The sequence below is a fragment of the Stenella coeruleoalba genome (assembly GCF_951394435.1).
Source record: "Stenella coeruleoalba genome assembly, chromosome: 14".
NCBI classification, from domain to species: domain Eukaryota; kingdom Metazoa; phylum Chordata; class Mammalia; order Artiodactyla; family Delphinidae; genus Stenella; species Stenella coeruleoalba.
The window spans coordinates 4,632,352-4,654,460 of NC_137160.1; the positions used below are offsets into that span (position 1 = coordinate 4,632,352).

At 38.8% G+C, this 22,109-nt stretch overlaps 1 protein-coding gene across 1 annotated transcript in view; it reads right to left on the bottom strand.

Moving 5' to 3' along the window:
- Positions 1-22,109, bottom strand: part of ZNF407 (zinc finger protein 407) — a 421,297-nt gene that overhangs the window by 378,020 nt on the left and 21,168 nt on the right. Inside the window, exons 2-3 of the mRNA XM_079942496.1 lie at positions 13,975-18,709; positions 8,570-8,684 (exon numbers count right to left, since the gene is read on the bottom strand). Of these exons, the coding sequence (XP_079798622.1) occupies positions 8,570-8,684; positions 13,975-18,649 (4,790 nt within the window). The 5' untranslated portion in view covers positions 18,650-18,709. The remainder of the gene's footprint in view (positions 1-8,569; positions 8,685-13,974; positions 18,710-22,109) is intronic.

Consider the following 22,109-nt stretch of genomic DNA (forward strand, 5'->3'; position numbering starts at 1 on the left):
AACCCAAAATAATTTTCTAAAAATTCATATACCTACAGAGTAGCATTAAACAGTGTTTGGAACTGTTCTTACTTGCCGCTCTAAATATGTAGATAACAAAGACCTTATACTCATTCTTGGTAAAATGCTAAAGCAAGTGGCAGGGAGGGGAATAAAGGAGCTGCAGGGATGAGTGAAAGTGAACAATGGGTATGGAGACAGAACCCATAGAAACAGAAACCATTTACATACCCAAGGACTAAGAAGTAGGAGAATAATACCCATTACGAAACAGTATATATATATATATATATATATATATATATATATATATATATATATATATATATCTTTAATTGATGGTTTCCTGTCCCAATTTACATTGCCCTGCCAGATGAACTGTGTATGGAAACAACTCTAACGTCCGTTTTCAATGTATCGGTTGCATGTGGACATCTGCGGTATGGCCACGTAACTGTGTGTCCTTGTAATTATCATTTGGAACTATGCTACATTAGGTTATATGGAACCGGTATTAACCTGTATCCATTACAGTTATCCACAATCAACAGCATTCCTAATTAAAATTGTGAACAATGAAATTCTCTTAAAAATAATTCCCCACGGCCAATCCCCATGCCCCTTCATTCTGAAGTAGTAATTCACTTCCTGCCAGGCTATTTCCTCCCTTCACTGCTTATTCACAGTCTAGAAAACTAGGAAGAAAGTCGGGGGAAGGGTAAGCTGTGACAAAGTGAGAGAGTGGCATGGACATATATACACTACCAAACGTAAAATAGCTAGTGGGAAGCAGCCGCATAGCACAGGGAGATCAGCTCGGTGCTTTGTGACCACCTAGAGGGGTGGGATAGGGAGGGTGGGAGGGAGGGAGACACAGAGGGAAGAGATATAGGAACATATGTATATGTATAACTGATTCACTTTGTTATACAGCAGAAACTAACACACCATTGTAAAGCAATTATACTTCAATAAAGATGTAAAAAAAAAAAAAAAAAGAAGTGATGGAAAGCAGAGGAAAAGGCCAGCATTCAGCACCGTAGCATGGCACAGTTTTGTGATCCGGCCCTACCACCTGCCCCTTCCTTTACAGTCCCACCTCAGGCAGAGCTGAAGTCCCTGTGGCTCCTGAACTCGCCATGCTCCTGGCTGAACCTCCCCAAAGCCCTGCCTGGAATGGGCTGCCCCTGGCTGCCTGCCTAACCCCCACTCACCTTCACATCACGCTACCTAGCTGATGAAATATTTTTTGAATCGGCAGCAAGAGTCAGAAAAGACCTGGGCATTTCTTTACCTGAGCTTTCTCCATCCATTTGCAGCAGATATCATTTTGATCTTTTAACCCTAAAGACTAACAGCACATACTGATGCTCCATAAATATTTAATATTAAAAAAATCCCCCGCTTCACCCCTTCTAAGCACTTAAACTCCAGGAATTTCTCGCAGTGTTCTTAATATGCCATGCTATTCCATACTTCACTACTTTTGCTCTTTTGTTCCCTCTAATAAAAAAGTGTCCTTTTTTGCCTTGTGTATAAATACCTCCTCATCCTTCGAGAACCAACTCAAACCCATCCTCTGAAAGAAGTCTTTCCTGCTGCTCCCAAGCAGAGCTGGGCACCCCTCCTCTGTGGACCACCATCCCCCGCTCTTTCCCCTGTAGTCTGCCTCTGAGTCTGTCTCTCCTACTTGGAGCACGTGACCGCAGGGCCGTTGCACCACCTGGGCCTACTTGAAGAGGAAACTGTCAAGAATCTGCCCAATGGGAAATGAATGAATACCTGAATCAATGGTTGTACTTCCCTCGTATCTACATTTCCAACACCTCCTCTTATTCAGTCTCAGACAAATCAAAGAGCAAAACCCTGTAGAAACTAAAGGACTTTCAGAAACACATGAACAGGAAGAGGGAGGGAGAAAACAGGTTAACAATAAAAATAAAATAAAAAAATCACAGGACAGGCCAAGGAAACCAGAGGAGTAGCTGCCCTTCTGTATTTCACTCCTGGGATCAGGAGGGCTAAAGAATCCTGTGATTCCACAATAGTATTTTAAAGTCACCATGGAACATTTTAAAATAAAAATAAAGCAAAAATTACTTAAGTCACTGAGATAAGACCTTTTCACTAGAAAAGACCTTAGAGACAGAGGCCAGTGTTTTCAACTACAACAGCAACAAATGACAATGTGTATTTTATTTCTATTTTCTTATGAGCTGATCACACTTACTGCCTTGGAATAAATCTATGACCCTACTCTTCCAAGGCAAAAATTCAAGAAAACACTATCACAAAAAAGGAGCACAGGATATGGTGGTGACGAAGATGCCCTCCTCTCCCTGTGAGGAGAGGCGGAAAACAGTTTCTTCTGTTTCTTCCCCGTTATCCTAACCATACCCCCGACTCTCTCCTGGATTTACAAAGCAGTTCACTAAAAAATATCCTACAATCGTATCTGAGAAAAAGTGTATTTTATTTTAATATAATAACCAAGATATCTCCTAGATTTTCAAAATAAAAAGTGATTTGTTTATAAAAAATATAAAATAACATCCATTCAGTATTTAAATGGTATTTCAAGGACTTCAACATCAGAAGAATAAACTAACAATGTACATTTGGTACTCCTCACTGACAGGAAGAGAGACAGTCAGCATTATGTGGGATTTTTAAATTTTCAAACTAAAGACAAAAATATACCATTAAACAAAAAGCATTAAAATATTATAGAGATAAAATATGTAACACATCCTTTATAACAAGAGTATTTTAATGTTAGTTTTGATGTGTTTTATAAAATTGAGAGATGCTGCCCTTTATATTGTTACATGCATAATTTATGACATGATATAAAACAAACTTTTTCTATGTCTTTTTTTCTATGTCTCTTTAACCAAAACAACCAGTCAAACCAAAAACTTATTTTATTTGGATATATCTGTAGATATGATGGCTGTAATTAATTGTTGAGCTAAAAATGCAATCCCATGGTGCTCTTAATGATTTAGGTATACACAGCTTTAATTCTCAGAGCAGACTAAAAATAGTGATTTTAATTTATTCCTGCTGCCTAAAATTACACACAACCATGTATTTTTAAATATTTCCAGCCTATAAAAATTACTAATTTTTGCCACTTGTGTTTATCTGCATTTAGACTTTGATTTGGATAAATTAAGCTCTCAAGTGTTCCTTGCTTTATGAAACTCTGCATGTTGTACACTTCAACACAAATAAATGACTTGTACCATTAGAGGTTTAAATAATGTAATGTATTTCATGCTCAGCCTGAAGCTGGATTCCAATGAAGTTGCTAATGCACGTAATGATTAAGTGTAACTCAAATACTAACTGTGTTGTTGAAAACATGACAGGCAATAATTTGGTCTATTATATTCTGCCATTTAATTGCCTAGTACAGACATTCTCTGACACGTTATGAAGCAATGATTTACAATTATTCAAGCTGCAAAGGTCAGAAAGTGACATTATAATCATCTACATAGAGATCCCTTCTAATGCACAAAAACTAGGTAATGCCACACACACACACAAAAAGAGTTTTGCTGCATTAGTAACTTTCTATTTAAGGTTTCTTAAACCAACTAAGAATAAACAGTTCATAAGCACATTAATACACAATAGAAAATGTCTAGAATCTTTTCATGAACCCAGAGGTGACAGATTTAGTAAATGCCCTATTCTCTCCTGATTAGGTAAGTACTACTCAACTGTTTATATACAAGATTCAAGACTAGACACAGGGAAAGCGGTCAGAAAATAATATAACCCCTAAATCATGCATACTGGGGTTTTTGTGAATAATGGCATACAAAAGTTAAGTATCATTTCCCGGGTTTACTGAACTCACAGGCTACTTACTAATTTTCTACTTAGTCTTTTTTTGTAGTAACTAGTAATGAAAAACAAAAACCATAACCCAAGAAGATCAATTTTACCCCTCTCACCCTAATGGAAAGACAATAAAATCTTCACTTTTGGGGGCTTCCCTGGTGGCGCAGTGGTTGAGAGTCCACCTGCCGATGCAGGGGACAGGGGTTCGTGCCCCGGTCCGGGAAGATCCCACATGCCGCGGAGCGGCCGGGCCCGTGAGCCATGGCCGCTGAGCCTGCGCATCCGGAGCCTGTGCTCCGCAACGGGAGAGGTCACAACAGTGAGAGGACCACGTACGGCAAAAAAAAAAAAAAAAAAAAAAAAAAAAAAAATCTTCACTTTTTTAGGCACTTATTTCTCTGATACTAACATGTTCAATCTGTAACAACTCAAGTGCAATAAATTATCAACACATAAAGAACAATGAGGAAAAATAATAAAATTATTTAAAACAACACTTTAATATGAGAAAAGTGAAACAGAGAGAGACCAAAAAGAGAGAGAGAGAGAAAGAGACTGAATACCAGAATATTAAAATAAAATACAGTGCAAGCAATTTTTTAGAATAATGTAAGTCTGAGCAAAAGCAAAAAACAAAAGTGGCTGGGGGCTGGAAGTTACAGCTATCACATGCTAGAGAAAACAACCTAGAGAGAAAAAAAATAAGTACAAATTAAAATCAGTAACTAAAACAACAGATATTACAAAAGCAGAGAAATAAAGAAAAGGTACAGTTAAAGGAAGGAAACAGTGGTCTACCATTACTAGCCCATAATTTAACTCCATCACTAAAAATACTTTTACTCTCAGGTTTACCATCTGTACAATGGGATAATGAACATGAGATAAACAATCTCATGAAACTGAGATCAACAAATGAAACGACTGCTAATTAAGCTGTACACTAAAACACAGCACTGCTTAAATACTATTTATTACTGAGAGTATTATATATACACTAATGTGTGTGTGTATGTGTGTACACACACGGAGGAAGAGATTACTAAAATAAATGTAAATGAATTTAACAAAACATGGTTTCCACAATGATGTTCTTCAGCCACTGAGATTTTTAAGTTCTTGACTACGAAAAATAGCAAAGGTAAAGATCACGGACTTAGTAAAAATGTGTTTACCTATTTTTAAACATATGTTCCCAACAAAATTATTAACTTCTATATAAGGTGTTTTCTATTATTTTTTATTTTCTCCCCCACTAAGCCCTATGTCCGACCCATAGCACATTTTCATGTTAACTATCCAACAAGTGCTAAATATAAATTCACCTATATTCTATAAAATTCCTCTTGGGGTCATGCTCAGAAGTAAGAAAAACATTAAGAAACTGTAATTCAAAAAGTGCTCCTCCTAAAAGTGAAAGTAAAATGAAAGGCTTTTAAATGAAGTTATCTATAACATGTTCTTAAAACAGGGAGTGCAGAGCAATACATTTCTGAAACCTATACCCTGACATAAAGCATGTAAACCATGGGTAAACAAAACTTAAATCTTGAATTCTGAATCCCAGCTAGCATTAGGAATTAGACATCGAATACAATACATTCAGCCTCTTTGGTCAAATAACTCAAATCCATGATATACTGTGGCTAGATTTGCCGATGAGGGGGACAGAGAGATCTTAAAATTGAGCTTAAAAATTCAAAGAAGATCAGTGTAGGTTCAAACAACTGAAATAAAAGTTTAAAAGGCAGTTTTTATTAAAGGAGTAGCTAATGCACAACCCTTAAATTAAGCCTTAGTAAATAATATATGATACATATTTGATGAGCATCTAAAATCTTAAAGATATGAAAAAGAAGTCATACAATTACAAATAAACTGAAACATTAATACTGATGTCTTTTCAACAAAATGTACTGTTTGTTGTTTTCATCAATTTCACCGTAGAATATAAGATTTTTTTCAAGAGGTAACTAAGGAAAAATAGTACAACACTGTGAGTAATAATTTCACTTCAAAAATGTGCCTGCCCCACTGTTTTCATATATTATTACTCTAACAGAACTGTTTGAAAAACCGTTTATTTCTTACAACTCAAACAGTGAAGGGGTTATTAGTAAAATTCTAAAACAGACACTAAGATACTAACTACTGAAGAAAACAAAACATAGTGCAAGACCTTCTGTTTGTGACAAAATTATAGAGTTAATGTTCCTGAAAGATCACTTCACCTTTTAAAGCATGATTTTTTAAAAGGTAAAATTTATAGCAATTAAAGCTAATGAAGAAATGCAGCATAAGCTGCTTATGTTCAGGAACTAATAGGTCCACTGAGCATTTCTAAGATTATTTAGCCATCAATGATAATGAATTGACATTGTCAGTGATGTTAATGTACCAGTGCTCTCTACTGCCACTAATCTGATAGCCAATTCTCTCTTTTTTTTTTTTTAACGTTTTTTACTTTAATTTTTAACCTACATTCTGCTCTATCCCTTTGAAACACATGGAATACAGAACAACCTATGATACTTTTTCTTTAGCATTAAAGGGTATTTAACTCATTATTGTTCTGTGTCAACTACATAGGTCGATAGGCATTCTGCAGTTTACTGAAATTCTTCAGAACTTTTAGCTTCACTGTAAAAATATCTACCCTGTACAAGTAACTGTTATGTGACTTTTAAATCAAATTTCACATAAAAAATTAAGAGAACTATTATTTCTTGTTCAAATAAAATTCAGCGACTATTGTAATTTTAAGTGATACAATTTGAGAATCTAGATTGATTTTTCTATGTATACACACACATACGTAGACTTCTCTGACAGCCATATAAAACTCAACATAGCTATACGTACTTATAATTCTTTACTTGGGAATCACTATATAAACCATTAGTGCAACATGCCAGCTGTACATGCTAAGCAATGAGCTAAGCAAGTGTGCACTGCTCAAATCACACAACCAAAGCCAATCAATCAGACATTGTTTTTGACGCTACATATGTCAGAAACTGCTCTCTGAAAGTTTCTTCTTCTCTTTCCAGGTTTTGGTAACGCTAATAAAAAATGAATGGAATTAGGTTTCTAATAACATAGTATGCAAAAATTATTTCCTTATTTTGCAGACACAAAGAAGAAACTGCTTATTGTCATAGCACAAATTTTCATTGGAGTCAGGGCCTTCCTCTATCCTATAACTCACATGGTAAAAACAATAAATGAGGTATCTTTTAAAATTCCGAGACCTGGAGCAATTAAATGAACCATGTGGCACTCGACCCTTGCAGCTAAAATCAGTAGCAACAAAACTCATTCTCCCACTGATGTTCAGGGGGCTTCAGGGCAAAGGTTCATCTTCATTTACTTTAGCTCCAAGTCACTGAACCATCAATTCTGCCAATGAATAAATCACAGGCCATGGTTAATAAAACTGCTTGCAAAGTTATTTGTAAAACTATCTTAAGGGTCAAAAAATGCAACTGCATCCTGGGATGAAATGTACAGTCCATTAAAAAACAGAAACTGTTTTTGACTTAAAAGATATTTACACAGTAGTGCTAACCAGAAGAATCTTCCACTGAAAAAATAAACTTAATATAACATGTACGCGGCTTCCCTGGTGGTGCAGTGGTTGAGAGTCCACCTGCCAGTGCGGGGGACGTGGGTTCATGCCCCGGTCCGGGAGGATCCCGCATGTCGCGGAGCAGCTGGGCCCGTGAGCCATGGCCGCTGAGCCTGCGCGTCCGGAGCCTGTGCTCCGCAACGGGAGAGTTTTTTATATATATATATATATATATATATATATAAAACATGTACACATTGCATAATTTAATTGAATCCGAAGTGTTTTGTGAATTAACCATAAGAACTGCAGGTTCCTCAGGTTTCACATAAAGTGTTTTTATACGATGCACTTATTAGTTAATTTCTCTAGCATAACAGCATTAAAATATACTTTTAATCAGAAGTAAGGTATTAAAATCCAGCTCTGAATGTCCTATGATATACCATAGATGCCGTGGCATTTTAAAACCTTTCAAACATTTCTGCTAAATTAATTAGTGTTGCATTAAGGCGTCTCATTGCTTCCTATTAAATGCAACACATTTGAGTGACAATTAAACATTGTGAATGATTCTTTAGAGGAAAGAGCCATTAACTAAAACAGAAAAAACAAGTTTTGAAATAACGTTACACAAAAACCTACATTATACACTGGTTTTTTAAGCTTCATCCCTGCAATAATCAGTTCTCTGAAATTAAATCTTTTTCTGCTTTTTTCCTTATAGAATGTGTCCAATGTATCCAAAGAGCCATTAATGTGATTAAAATTAAAGCGGTATAGCAAAAGAAAAAAAAACATACATATACAAATCTGAAGCTATATTATGTATTTTTTTATGTCTTTAAATGGAATTTACACTTCTCTCTGGCAATATGAATGAACATCCTATAATTTAGTCAATTTACAGATTACAGGTTCAAATTGACCTTGTAGCCCATAAAATTGCTCATCTTCAGTACAGGATTAGAAGTGGGAGAAGAATGTCATAACTGTGTTTAAGGAATTTACCATAACAATGGAAAGAAGGATACGCATGCATAATTTTAGCCACTCTTACTCCTATCAGTTTTGAATTCTGAAACAATGGATACCCTGCACATGCTTCCTGGTTCACCACGGTAGAGACGGTTTCAATTTACTCACCCACAGACATGACACTTGTATTCCCTCATCCCAAGGTGCCTTTTGACATGGTTTCTGGCATCGCCAAGCTGAGCTGTTGCAAAATGGCATATCTTGCACTTGAATGGTTTTGATCCTAAATAAATTTAACATAAAGTATGATTTGAATTTGAATAATACATTACTGATAAAGTTTTAAAAGAGGCCCAGATCTTAAATCATACTTATAATCTAATTACAAATTTCTGTCCCCCAAATGGAATACCTGCATTCCTTTCTAACTTGAACAGACACGCATTCCACAATTATTCCACCAAGAAGACTTTAATGTTCCAATGAGTATTTCTAACTTTCAATAACATTTCTAAAATTTAAAGTCAAAGGTGATACACCTGAGCAGTACTAAGCAGATGAGATGAGCTACATAATTTCAAATATTTTTCTTACAATTCACAAAAATAGTTTTAAAAGTCATTTAACATTTTAAATGGAACATTTTTAAAACATAAATGCATACAGAGTAGCTGATGTTTTTTAAAAATATATTTATTATCAAATAAATTTCTCAGTGGCCACATCCCCGTTCCCTCATATTTCTACAGCTTTGAATTTTTTCACATTAATATTTCAGTTTTTTTCTAACATCCCAAATTATTCACAATATTACTCTTTCAATACCATACAATATAAGAATATATAGTGGATAAATTATTTGCTTTTATGATCATTTTAGAGCCAAAAATCTGTGATGATTCAGCAAATCAGAATTACTGACATTATGGCTATTGTTGATTTCAAGAACATTTCAACATAAAAGGCACAGTACCAACAATTTTTTTATTTCATAAAGAAATAAGATTAATCTATACTCAAAAAATGAGGAGACAAAATTATTTCAAGAGTCCACAAACTTACTGTCAATAATAGGTAGATTCTAACTGGAAAATAGTTACTAATTGATAATCAGTACCCATATTAACAAGAAGCAACACTCTTTCAAAGTGTAACACATATATACCATTTTCTAATTCTAACCTTTAAATCCTCAAGGAAATAAAATCATTTAAAAAAACACAGTTTAAAATTGGTACAATGTTTCCAAATTTTTCATAGCATGTTTAGTACCTACTTGGTGAAGTACCTCTTCTAATACAGTTAGACAGAATATGAAATATGTGGACTTTAATAAATATACAAAAAGAGCTCAAATAAAAAAGTTGCAGTAAATCATTTTTGATCAATGGAACTTTGCGCAATGCCCTTGAAAAAAAATCCTCCAAGAATACTGTGCTGAAATTGAAGCGCTCAGTAAAAACTTTGAGTCTTAAATTTCAATTTAATTCCCAAAAGCTGACAAAAAAAGTGAAGCATTTAATTTTAATCTTCTAACAGAAATAAAAAAGTCAACAGTACTAAGCACGGGCAAAGTTGAATATTTCACAGTTCAGAGACAATGAAGCCAGATCTTCTAATACTTCCATTTCTACTGTTAGAAGTAGAGGTAAAATATATTTAGCACCTGAATGGTTGTATCTTGTCAGCTTTATATGTTTAAATGTCAAAAGCAGGTTGAGACTGCGGCTTACAGCAATCACATTCTATCAGTCACATTAGAAACTACAGTTTATTTAAATGATTCTGATAAAACTAAGCCTATCACTACTTTGAAACATTTCATCTTGACACAGCATTCTATAAAGGGACTTGTAAAAGAAAACAGTGAGAAGAACCAATTCACCTGTACTTTAAATTAAACTGCACTAAAGGTAATTAGGAAATTATTAATCAACAATAACATCAGGACTCTAAACGAAGAAGATAAAGCTCTCTCAACACGTGTATTATTACAATTTTGGTGAAAGGATCCAAAATATCCCGTGACTCAAGCCCTTGTGTGCTCGCTCTGCACTACAGGGTGTGAGTTCCTCTGTGGGGCAGCACACGGGCCACGGGGGCCGGACACAGACCTTCCGCGCTTTCAGTGGACTGTCCGTGGCTCCCTGGTGGAAACCGCAGTTCCTTCGGGTTTCAGCCATCACTGCTGGTGTGCTGACAACACATCCACGAGTCACTGTTGACTGTCTCCATGTAGAAATCACGGAGGCCCTGACTACTTTTTGTATCTTACATGCAGAGGTGTGTTAACATCTCCTTCCTGGCCATAAAAATTCTAATACTACGGGACCAGGGGTAACAGTTTTCTGTATAAGAAAACAAGAAATGTCCCATTTTTTTTCCTGACAGCGTTTCCATTTTTAAGCCTGCTAGGCCCATTCCAAAATGAATCCAGGCATAGTATTTTTAAGGCAAAATTTGTAAGACCACATATTTCTACATTTGTCTTTCAGGCATATTGAGATTATTACAAACTGTCAATATTATTTTAAATAGTCCCACTCCATGAGACAGCATTACCCTCAGTAGTTTTTGTTTTGTTTTAATTTGGCCTGTGAGGTTTTCTGAAAGGGAAAAATGAAAGAGGGTCTCTAGCTTTCTGGCACCTCACAATGTTACCTAAATAATTCCAAAGACTTTAAAAACAAAGCCTCCCCCTCAGACCTGCACTGGCCTTCCTCAACTTCATTCACTGCCAACTGCTATGTATACATGGACGTGACACTGACACTTAAAAAATCATAAGCAGACTTTAGGTCTTAAAGAATCAAGTAATATGGATACAACCCATTATCTAATTAATGCTTCTCCACTCCACAATCCTCCCTACACTGAACACTTCACTGGTTCCTCTGCTCAGCTGTTTACTCCTTCATTCAACAAACAGCACTGAAAGCCAGCACCACATGGGGGTGAAGCAGTGAGCAAAGCAGAGGCCCTGCCCTCACTGCGCTTAAACTCAACGCACTAACTCCCCCTAACCGCCTCTTCCCAAGCTGTTCTGGCTTCTAAACCGTCACTTATTAAGGTACAAACACCACCAGCCCTAATGTTCTCCCACGTGTGGACATTTCCAAATAGCGCCAGAGACCAGCACGCTCTGAACAGGAAGTTAAGGGCTTCAGACAGTCTTCCGACTTAATGACCTCTGGTATAGGAAATTAAAGCTCTAACTACCAGAACAATGCCGGAGAGAAAATGAACAGCTTTTCCTGTATTACTAACGCAAAGGGAAAGGAGACGCTGCACTTTCTGGTCATGTGGATGGCTTCATACCAGCGAGCACTCAGGAAAACTCTGGGAGGCTTTTTTCCCACAATCCTTGATAACCAAAACTCATTTGTTTCTTCAAGTGCTGCTTTTATCGTGTTAAGGATGGGAAGAAAAGGTTACATAAAACATATAGTAAATCACAAAATATGAAAACAGGGATTGGAAGAATAAGCCCTTTTCCAGTTAACCATTAATAACAGTCCCTGAATTACTATTTCATGGACATAAGCAAAGTATCAGAGAAGCAATTCTTTTTAAGATGCCCCCAGGAAAAAAAACAAAAGAAAACAACAACAACAACAAAAAAGCCTTGGATTAAAACCTGGAGAGCAATCTCCCCGCAAAAAATGACTTGCAAAATTGAAATGTCGGCTGGCACTGGGGACTCAGGAAGAGAGCTCTTTGCGGTGCCTCAGAACACCATAAAAATGTACTTGCTGATAAGCCAACAGGAGATGTTAAAAAGTATGCTAACTTTTACTAAATGTTACAATCAATGATGTAACTTATATAAGTAGGGTTACTCTGTCACATATTGATAGTTACCTCACTTTCACATCCACATTAACTTGATTTTAAATGCAATTAATACATATAGTCAAGGAAGACTAATGGACTACATTCTGCACTTAACCTGGTGGACATTTTCAAATGGCACAAGTGACCAGTGCAAACCTATTTTGCATTGTAAACGACTAAATAAATCTTAATGGATTAAGAATGATCAGCTATCAACACACAAGGGAAATTAAGTGCTGAAATGCCTACATTGATTATTTTAAATTATTAGCCTTACTCTGTTCTTGAATTTGTATGCTTTTAGTGAGCTTTAACACATTTACAAGACTTATTGACTATAATTACAAGAGAATTCAAGTAATGGACACATCAATTATAAGCAACATGTCTTGACCAGACAGTTGCATAAAGAATTCTAAAAAGAGCTCCATTAGCATCTTCCTCTTAGTTTTATTCAGTTTTATCTGCCTTAAGAGGGCATGTTAAGAAAGAACCTATTTTCTGCACACATGAACGAGCCTGATTTCTAAAACCTATCATTTCAGAAAGTGAGCGGCAACGTGGTACCGACAGAGGTATTAATAAGGCCAACAAATAAGTATTTGACCTTACTCTCCAGGGGTGGTTCTACTACATGGGAAGAGCTGGGATCAAGAGTACAATGTTTATATTTACCTAGATTAACCTTATGCAGGTTGCCCTGTTACTTTCTTCAGAGAAAAACTTTTATCTATCTTTAATCACCCTAAACTATTAATAATGTTTCATACCCTTTTGTCTTCCTCCTTGTAACCGTGCACTAAGTTTCAAAAACTGCATGAATTTAAAGTATATCTTTAATAATAAGCCATTATTTAAAAGTACAGTAAAATAAACCTTACAGTTTTAATGAAAATATGTTCATTGAAATGTGAATTTATTATTCAAATCCACTCATAAATTCAACCATGGAGACAGAACTTGTCTAAGCAGAGCACAATGATTTAGAAAAGCTGTCCATTTAAAACAAAGAATGTATGGCAGGTTTATAGAAACAGTGCAGCAAATTTTAACATAAATTTAGAATAGTGGCTTATGTATTTTCCACAAAAAGTTTTTTAAAAAAATTTCTACCTAAAATTGAACATTAAAATGGAACACTACATGTGACAGCACAGAAATTAAATCAAGTGCTACCTCCATGCAAACCAAATCCCCAGGACATATTAACTTTGAAAAGTGTTCACTAATTTTGATCCTTGAAAGCAGAATCTTGTTGCCTGGGAGTTACACTTTGGGATATAAACTATCTGGCAATGAATACATTTAAATCCCTAAAACTGTAAGAAAATTTTCATATTCCACTCTTCAAAAGCCACTTAATATGTCCTCTGAAACCCAAAGTGCCACTTAATAGACACCCTGGAAAACCAAACAACTAGGACTTAGAGACAACTGAAAAGCTGTGAGAGACAGGAATTTAACAAACGCATCAGAGGGACTAGGCTTCTTGATAAAAGAGATCTGCCAAACATCGTGCCTTTGGAATCACTAAGGCTCAATTAATTACCTTGAGAAATGTTAAGTGTCAACAAAGACTATGGCAGCGTCCAGAGCCACGGGGCAGTGGGAGGTGAACTGGGTGGAGGCCGACTGGCAAATGCAGTTAAGGACTCCACATTTGGATGGGAACAAATGTCCGAACTCTATCACTCCTCTGCACCTGGTGGGTAAAGAGAGACTTGCTGCGCTTTACATACCTGTGTGAGTGCGAATGTGTGCTAGGAACGCCATCGAATTGCTGCTGCGACACATCTTCCCACAATACTTGCAAACGTTCCCCTGATTTTCCTCTCTCTCGCGGTTGATTTGCTCAGTGTCTTCCACTATGTACTTATTCACCTCTCGGAGCAGTTCCTCATGCTGCCCTTTAATATGCAGAAATAAATTCTGTTCAGAATCAAAGGGCTCTGTACACTTGACACATTTAAAGGTGGCCCCTCCCTCGGGAAGCTCCTCGACGCTGGCCTGTTCATTTCTCATGTGACCAGCACTGGCCAAATGCTGATGGAGGTTGCTCTCCGTGTAGAACGACTTTCCACACAGCAGACAGTGGAAGTGTTTCTCTTTTGTAGGATGCTTCATGGCTATGTGAACATTCAGTCCACTCAAACCATCTGCTAAGAAGCCACAGTCATCACAACGAATTCGTGTGGATTCGGCAAAGGAACCGCCGTCGGATTTCTTCTTTTTCACACCTTGAGCACAGTCCTTTAAGGGCAACTCACTCATTCTCACTCCTGCTGCTATAAGCCCCTCTTCAGACTGGTCTAACAGGTCCCCATCTTCGGGGTTCTTTATCCTTATGATGGAAGAATCAAACCGGCCAAAACTGTACACGGCTTGTCCTTTATCATCAATACTGATTATAGTTTCATAAACATCAGTATTTTCAACGGTGCTATCAGAAGCTGGACCATCCTCTTCCAAAATTATTTTACTTTCATGTTGGGAATTCATCAGAATCTCCTTATTCTCTAGAACGGGATCTTCTGGCACATCTTTCAAATCCCCTGAACTCTGCACACTTCCAACTTTGTTCTGACCACTGCCACCCAGGTTGAGCTCTTCTCCAGTTGCTCTCAGCATGGTGCTCTCAGCCGAATGCTCTCCTTCTAGAGCTCCGGGGCACACACGTTTGCCAAGGACTTTATCTGCCTTGTCCCCTACGTTTCCGCCATCACTCTTGCAATGTGTGTCTGGATCACTGACGTCATTCAACATACTGTGGTTTTCCTTTGCTGTCTCATAATTCAAAGCTGAGCTTCCTGAATTTTCATTCTGAAAGTTGCCTGGGGAGCCATAATTAGAGGAAATATGAAGGGACACCATCTCCTCCGGTTTTGTAACTTTATCCTTGGCAAGGGGCGGCTGGAAAGCTTCACAAAAGGAATGATCTTCGCTGAGATTAGATTCTTCCTCAGTCTCAATTTCTACAGAGCCAGGAGTGCAGAGTACTTTGGACATATCTAAATTAGTATTCTCATCCAAAATAGAACAATCAGCAGCATTTCTAGCTCTGAGAGTTTCAGAGGGTTGGTCTGAAATTATCTGAAATTCTTCAGACCTTTGCTGATGCTGCCCTTCAGGAATAATGATGGTTTTGGACATTTCTGCAGAACTGGCTTCTACGTTAGAAGAGTTCAGGTAAGACTGCCTTTTCATCTTATGTTTTTCTGTTGCTGCGTGCCTGGTCATCTCCCGCCGAGTCACAGCATAGTAATCACACGCCATGCAATAAAACGCAAACTCTCTTGTATGTTTCCGTTTTATGTGCAGTTCTAGAGAAGGAGAAGAGTAAGCGTTAAACTCACAGCGCGCACATTTGTTATCTCCTGTACCTGTGTCATCTCCCTGGGAGCAGGCATTGCCCTGATGGATAAGGTCCTCTGGTTCTAGAGACGTTTGTTCCTTTCTCTCAAGAATGTGACCGTTAGTTTCCCCATCTGTAGAATGAAATACATTCTCAACGTCGACTTCAACTGGATTCCCTTGCTCTAGTACTGGCTTTTCCGAAACAGAGGCGTCTGCTTCAGCTGACTCGTTGGCAGGTACATCCGAAACTGCTGAAGTGGTGTTCTTCCTACAGGCTTCAGGGTTCCCCCCTTCCGGGCCAACAATGATATCTGAACTTGGTTTTCCACTCGCTTCTATTTCTACACGTCCTTTATGTTTCTTGGTGGCACAATGACGTTCCATGTCTCCCTTAGTTACAGTATAATACTTACACACTTTGCATAAATAACTGTACTGGTGACTGTGTTTTCGTCTAATGTGCACGGTCAAGTTTGTAATACTCGAGGCCAAAAGACCACAGTGTGAACACGTCCGTGAGATGTTACCTTTAGGTCTCCCTCTCTTTGGGGCAGTGGTCAAAGTTAATTCAGCCTCTTTGGTGATTACACCAGATTGTGACAGTTCCTGGGGAAGGAGGATGCTCTTGTCGAGACAGGTGTGCTCCTGGAATTGCACACCTTCCACATGGCCTTCTATCCTTCCATTCCCAGAAATGGTAAACTCTTCTTTTTTGTCATTTGCACCTATGCAGACCCTTTCAATACATTCTTCAAAGCTTAAGCCAATATTATTTTTCTTAGCATTTTCAAGATGTTTGCTTCTCTTAATGTGTTTCTCCATTCCTTCTTTGCTCAATGAGTAAAGATTACATGCCTTACACAGAAAGTGATAGTCTTGACCATGGCGGAGCTTTATGTGTCTTGTGAGAACAGTGGAAGATCTTGTTTTATAAAAACACTTCTTACACTGAAACTGAGGCTTATTCGCATGTCTTACTTCATTTCCATGGCTTACCCTGGACTGAACTGGCTCTTCCTGAGCTGCTTTTCCTGACTCACTCACAGAATCTTTTGTATTTTCTGATTCTAAAGTACTTAAAGGTAAAGTCTGTAAAACCAAATCATTGTTAAATGATTGAGAAGTCTTTGGCTGACCCAACAAGTGAATGTGCTTCTCAGTTGTCTTGTGTTCCTCCATGTCTTTCTCAGACGAGAAGCACAGATCACAAGGCGTGCAAAGGAAACCCCTACTGTGCTTTTCCTTCATGTGGTCTCTCAGGTACATTTCATTCAAGGAAGTAAAGGAACAACACTGACAACTGAGGCCGGGGGCGGTCTGCTGATGCTGGTTATTGTGCGAGTGTGCATCCAAGTCCCTCCTGGACGCACTGGAAAAGCCACATGTCTGGCAGTGAGACTGCATCTCTCCTGCGTGGCTCCTCTTCACATGGATTTCCAACTCTGTCCTGTTTGTGGCTGTGTGTCCACAGTCTGTACACGTACACAACACCTGGTCATCAGAAGGCAGCCTCACCGTCACCGAGTCAAAGGAGCATGGGAGATGGGAGCTTCTCCTGTCTTGCTTCAGGTCCTGGGTCTCTGCGGATGTGACGCACAGACCCTGGACGCTGCCACTGGTTTCTGCATGCTGGGGTGTTGACTCAGCATCACTTGTTTTCATCTGTGTTCTAAAGTGTTTCAAGCACAGCCTCTGAGTTTCAGTAGTGCCTCTTTTGTTAACTCCTAAAAGAGTGAACCTTTTCTTCGCCTGGCCCCTTAGGGCGAAAGCGCCGCTGCGTCGTCGGAAGCTGCTGCCCAGCATGAGGACGTTCCGCTCAGGTCTGGGTCTTGAGGACGTACTGACACCGTGGGCTGCCTGGAGGGTGTTTCTGGTAGATTCCAATTTCTCTAGGAGACCCTCTGAGGTGACTAAGGCTCCTAACTTTTTACTCTGGTTTTCAGGATTCCGAGGTATATCGAGGGAGGTTACATTTTCTTCAACAATCTCTACTTTTTCTGGTGAAGTACTCCTGGATGGCATCATTTCAACCAGCAACTCACTGCCATTTCCACTTTGTTTAGAAATGCTTCCTCTGAAATCTTTAAATTTGCTTCCAACGTTTTGTAATCCTTTTGAACCGCCATTCTTTGCTATTGGCTTAGACGCTCTTGGCTTTGTGCGAACACTTTTTGTTCCCATGGGACATGGCTTCTTAGGAAAAGGCTGTTTGGTTAAGATCTGTACAAACCCTCCACGAGCAGCAAGGTTCTGACGCCGGAGATGTGTTTTGCCGAGATAGTGTGCGTTCAACAGGTTCTCCTCCACACACTGAAAGCCACAGAGGTCACAAGAAAAGACCCTCTGCGGCCCGTGCGCCTGCCTGACGTGCACATGTAAGGCCGTGCTGCTCTCTGCTTTGTGGCCACAGGGGCCGCAGGCGTGGTCCTCAGGCTGCTGCATGTGACACTCGGCATGCTTCTCCAAATCGGAGCAGGAAACAAACGAGTGACCACATGCGCCGCACTGCAGAACTGCATCCACACTTCCAAGGGTACTGCTCGCAGGCATCTCGTTCTGGGGGAAGGGAAGCTCTCTTCCTGGATCAAGGAAAACCATTTCCTGAGCGGGCTTCTTCTCAGCGTCTGTTTCCAGAGAAGCAGCGTCTGTGGGGCTAACACTGCAGGGGGCGGCAAAGGCACCAGGAAGACACACGCCTCCATCAGGGTCACTAAGGAGGGCCCCCACCCCTGTCCCCGCCAACGGGACACCCGCTTCCGGGCCTGAGCCCTCAGGCCTCTCTGACCCAGGGATGCCCAGCTCTCCTGACTGGAGGGGCTCTGCCTCAGCTAATTTCATTCTCTTGGAAGCGTGTTCATTTCCATCATTCCCCACGACAGCGCTGTCAAAGTCCGATGACTCTAAAAAGCCTCTTTTGCTTGTGGAATTTTCAGAGGAATCTGCTATCACCTCAGATACAGGCCCACAATCTACATCATGGGGTGAACTATTTCTCAAGTCTTTTGCTTCTTTGTTTACACTGTCATCCTCATCATTCTCTGGTTTCTTCTCAGTATCCATCACTAATAAAGTGCTGATGATGCTTCTTGTGTCAGGGGTGGCTCACTGGGCACACATAACCTGGGAAGAAAATAAAAACGGTATAAAACCTTTGAACATAAAGAAAAGACACACAAGTTAGTCGAAAAGTCGACATAAAGTGACACACTAGACGAAAAATATCATAAAATTAGCCTCGAGGTCTCCTTTACATTGAGATGGATTTGATCGCGTGTGCAAAGTCCTTTACGAAATGCATGAAATCAGATTTGGGGCATACCACATCATCATACTGCTGACTCAGGAAGCAATGCTACATTACTTTGATAGAAAACGTAATTTTCAACCAGCTTACAAAAAAACTCCCATGTTTTAATTCTTTTTACTGGTACATTTCAATTTACTACTTAAAAAAAAAAAAAACAGAGAAGCCCTCTTTTCAAAGTACATTTCCGTGAACTCCCATTCTGTAGAACAGATTAAACAAAAACTGCTGTGATACAAGTCAGGGAGCCAGCCCTCCCCCTCTTTAGCTTCCCAACAGAAGCCCAAGTCCCAGTGTAAGGAAAACATAATTTTGAAACAACTGCTTCATCCTCTTCCCCTAGAGCAAAGAGTCTGACTATCATCCTTCTAAGTACATTCTAATTAACAACATGCATGTGCTCATCATACATCATCGTTCATGTTCAAGCACTGTTGCCAATGAACAGCCACTCCTGTTCCAGGTGTCAATCACCAATGTCTTCATCTAACAGTCATTTTGTGTTGTCTGAAGGTTAACAGGTTAAGGGGAAATGTCACTGATAGAGTAGAATTAATAACGTAAATTTTAGTGGGGGGAGGAAGAATTTTATTGAATAAAATGCTTTAAAATCAATAACATTGATTTTATTTTTCATTATGCTATTTAATTCAATTAAAACATATCATTTTCCATTTACTTTACACCATGAATGGAATTCTCAGCCAAATGCCATTTGATTTGATGTTAATTAAAAGTATTACTCATCAAGTATTATGGCCTCAAAGCTAATGGTAACTATTTTTAACTATTTTAACCATTTTTTTTTGTTCTTCTGTCACGATGACAAACCAAATGAAGGCTGTTGTTCTGACTCTGCTAAAAGTAGGGACTAGAAATTATATATAAGATAATGACACCAAAAGCATGAGTAACAATTGAAAAAATTAATAAATTGGTCTTTATCAAAATTAAAAGCTTCAGGGCTTCCCTGGTGGCGCGGTGGTTGGGAATCTGCCTGCTGATGCAGGGCACGTGGGTTCGTGCCCCGGTCCGGGAGGATCGCACATGCCGCGGAGTGGCTGGGCCTGTGAGCCACGGCCGCTGGGCCTGCACATCCGGAGCCTGTGCTCCACGGCGGGAGAGGCCACAGCAGAGTGGGAGGCCCATGTACCGCAAAAAAAAAAAAAAAAATTAAAAGCTTCAAATGACATTATCTTCAAAGACCACCAAAAAGAAGTGAAAAGACAAGCCACAGGATGGGAAAAATGTTCTGCAAATCAATATCTGATACAGGACTTCATCTAGAATATATAAAAAAGAAATCTTGTAACTCAGTGATTTTTTTAAAATCCAATTTTAAAAGGAGCTGAGGGGCTTCCCTGGTGGTGCAGTGGTTAAGAATCCGCCTGCCAATGCAGGCGACACAGGTTCGAGCCCTGGTCCGGGAAGATCCCACATGCCGCAGAGTAACTAAGCCCGTGCACCACAACTACTGAGCCTGCACTCTAGAGCCCGTGAGCCACAACTATTGAAGCTCTCGTGCCTAGAGCCTGTGCTCCGCAACAAGAGAAGCCACCACAGTGAGAAGCCCACGCACCGCAAAGAAGAGGAGCCCCTGTTCGCTGCAACTAGAGAAAGCCCGTGCGCAGCTATGAAGACCCAACACAGCCACAAAGACCCAACGCAGCCAAAAGTTAATTAAAAAAATGTTTAAAGGAAAGGAGCTGAATATACATTTCCCCAAAGAAGATATGCAAATGGCCAAAAAGCACATGAAAACATACTCTACATGAGCAGTCATCAGAGAAATGCAAATCAAAACTATAATGCAACACCCACTACGATGGCTAGAATCAAAAAGTCAGATAAGGGACTTCCCTGGTGGTCCAGTGGGTAAGACTCCACACTCCCAGTGCAGGGGGCCCAGGTTCGACCCCTGGTCAGGGAACTAGATCCCACATGCATGCCACAGCTAAGAGTCTGCATGCCGCAGCTAAAACCCGGGGCAGCCAAAAATGAATAATAAATTAAAAAGAAAAATTTTAAAACGTCAGGTAATAACAAGTGTTGGTGAGGATGTGGAGAAATCAGAACACTCATACAATGCTAGTGGAGATGTAAAATGATGATGCCACTTTGGAAAAGAGTCTGGCAGCTCCTCAAAAGATTAAACACAGTGTATCCTATGGCCCAGCAATTCCACTCCTAGGTATATGCCCAACAGAAATAAAAACATACGTCCACACAAAAACTTGGACACAAATTTTTACAGCTGTATTATCCACAATAGCCAGGAGGTAGAAAGAACCCAAATGTTCAGCAACAGAATAATGGGTAAACAAAATGAGGGACAACAGAATGTTAATCGGCCACAAAAAGAATGAAGTATTAATACAAACCACGATATGGATGAACTTTGGAAACATTACGCTAAGTGAAGGAAGCCAGTTGCAAAAGACCACATACTATATGATTCCTTTTATAAGAAATACCCAGAATAGGCAAATCTATAGAGACAGAAAGTAGAATAGTGGTTCCTTAGGGCTGGGCGGGAGCACAGGACAGGAGATGGGAGACAGTGGGGTAGCGGTGGTGGATAATATCTGAAAGGTGATGAAGACATTCTAAAATTTACTGTGGTGATGGTTGCACATGTCTGTGAGTATATTTAAATCCATTAAATCATAGTATGAATGGGTGAATTGTATGGTATGTGAATATCCCAATAAAGTTGCTTAAAAATGTATAAATTATCATATGTAATTTACATACAAAAATATCTTGTATTTATTACAATATAATATAGTAACATATTGTATCACTCTTATAAAAGAGTGAAAAAGATAAATGTATAAGTTTTATTACACTTACAAGATGTACAACATCAGATCACCATTTCTTCAGAATGTGTTCCAGAAAAGATAAATTATATAAAAGGTCAATAGGTGTTTTGAGGGGAAAAAATATTCCTGGTCAAATAAGTGTAGAAAACTCTGGTTTAAACAAGTGTCTTTATCACAGAATTTGTCAGTACATAAGTTTTTCCCAAACTAATTTCATTACAGAGCCCTTTGTTTATAAAGAATCAAGAGGCCAGAGTTCCAAAGGACCTTTTAGAAAATGCTGTTTTAGATAAAGCATTGGGTTTGCTATTCAACATTTGTAATGCAACAGTAAAAGGAGGAAAGAAAGTAAGAAAGAATGAATCATGTGTCTGTTCCAAAATCTTCACTT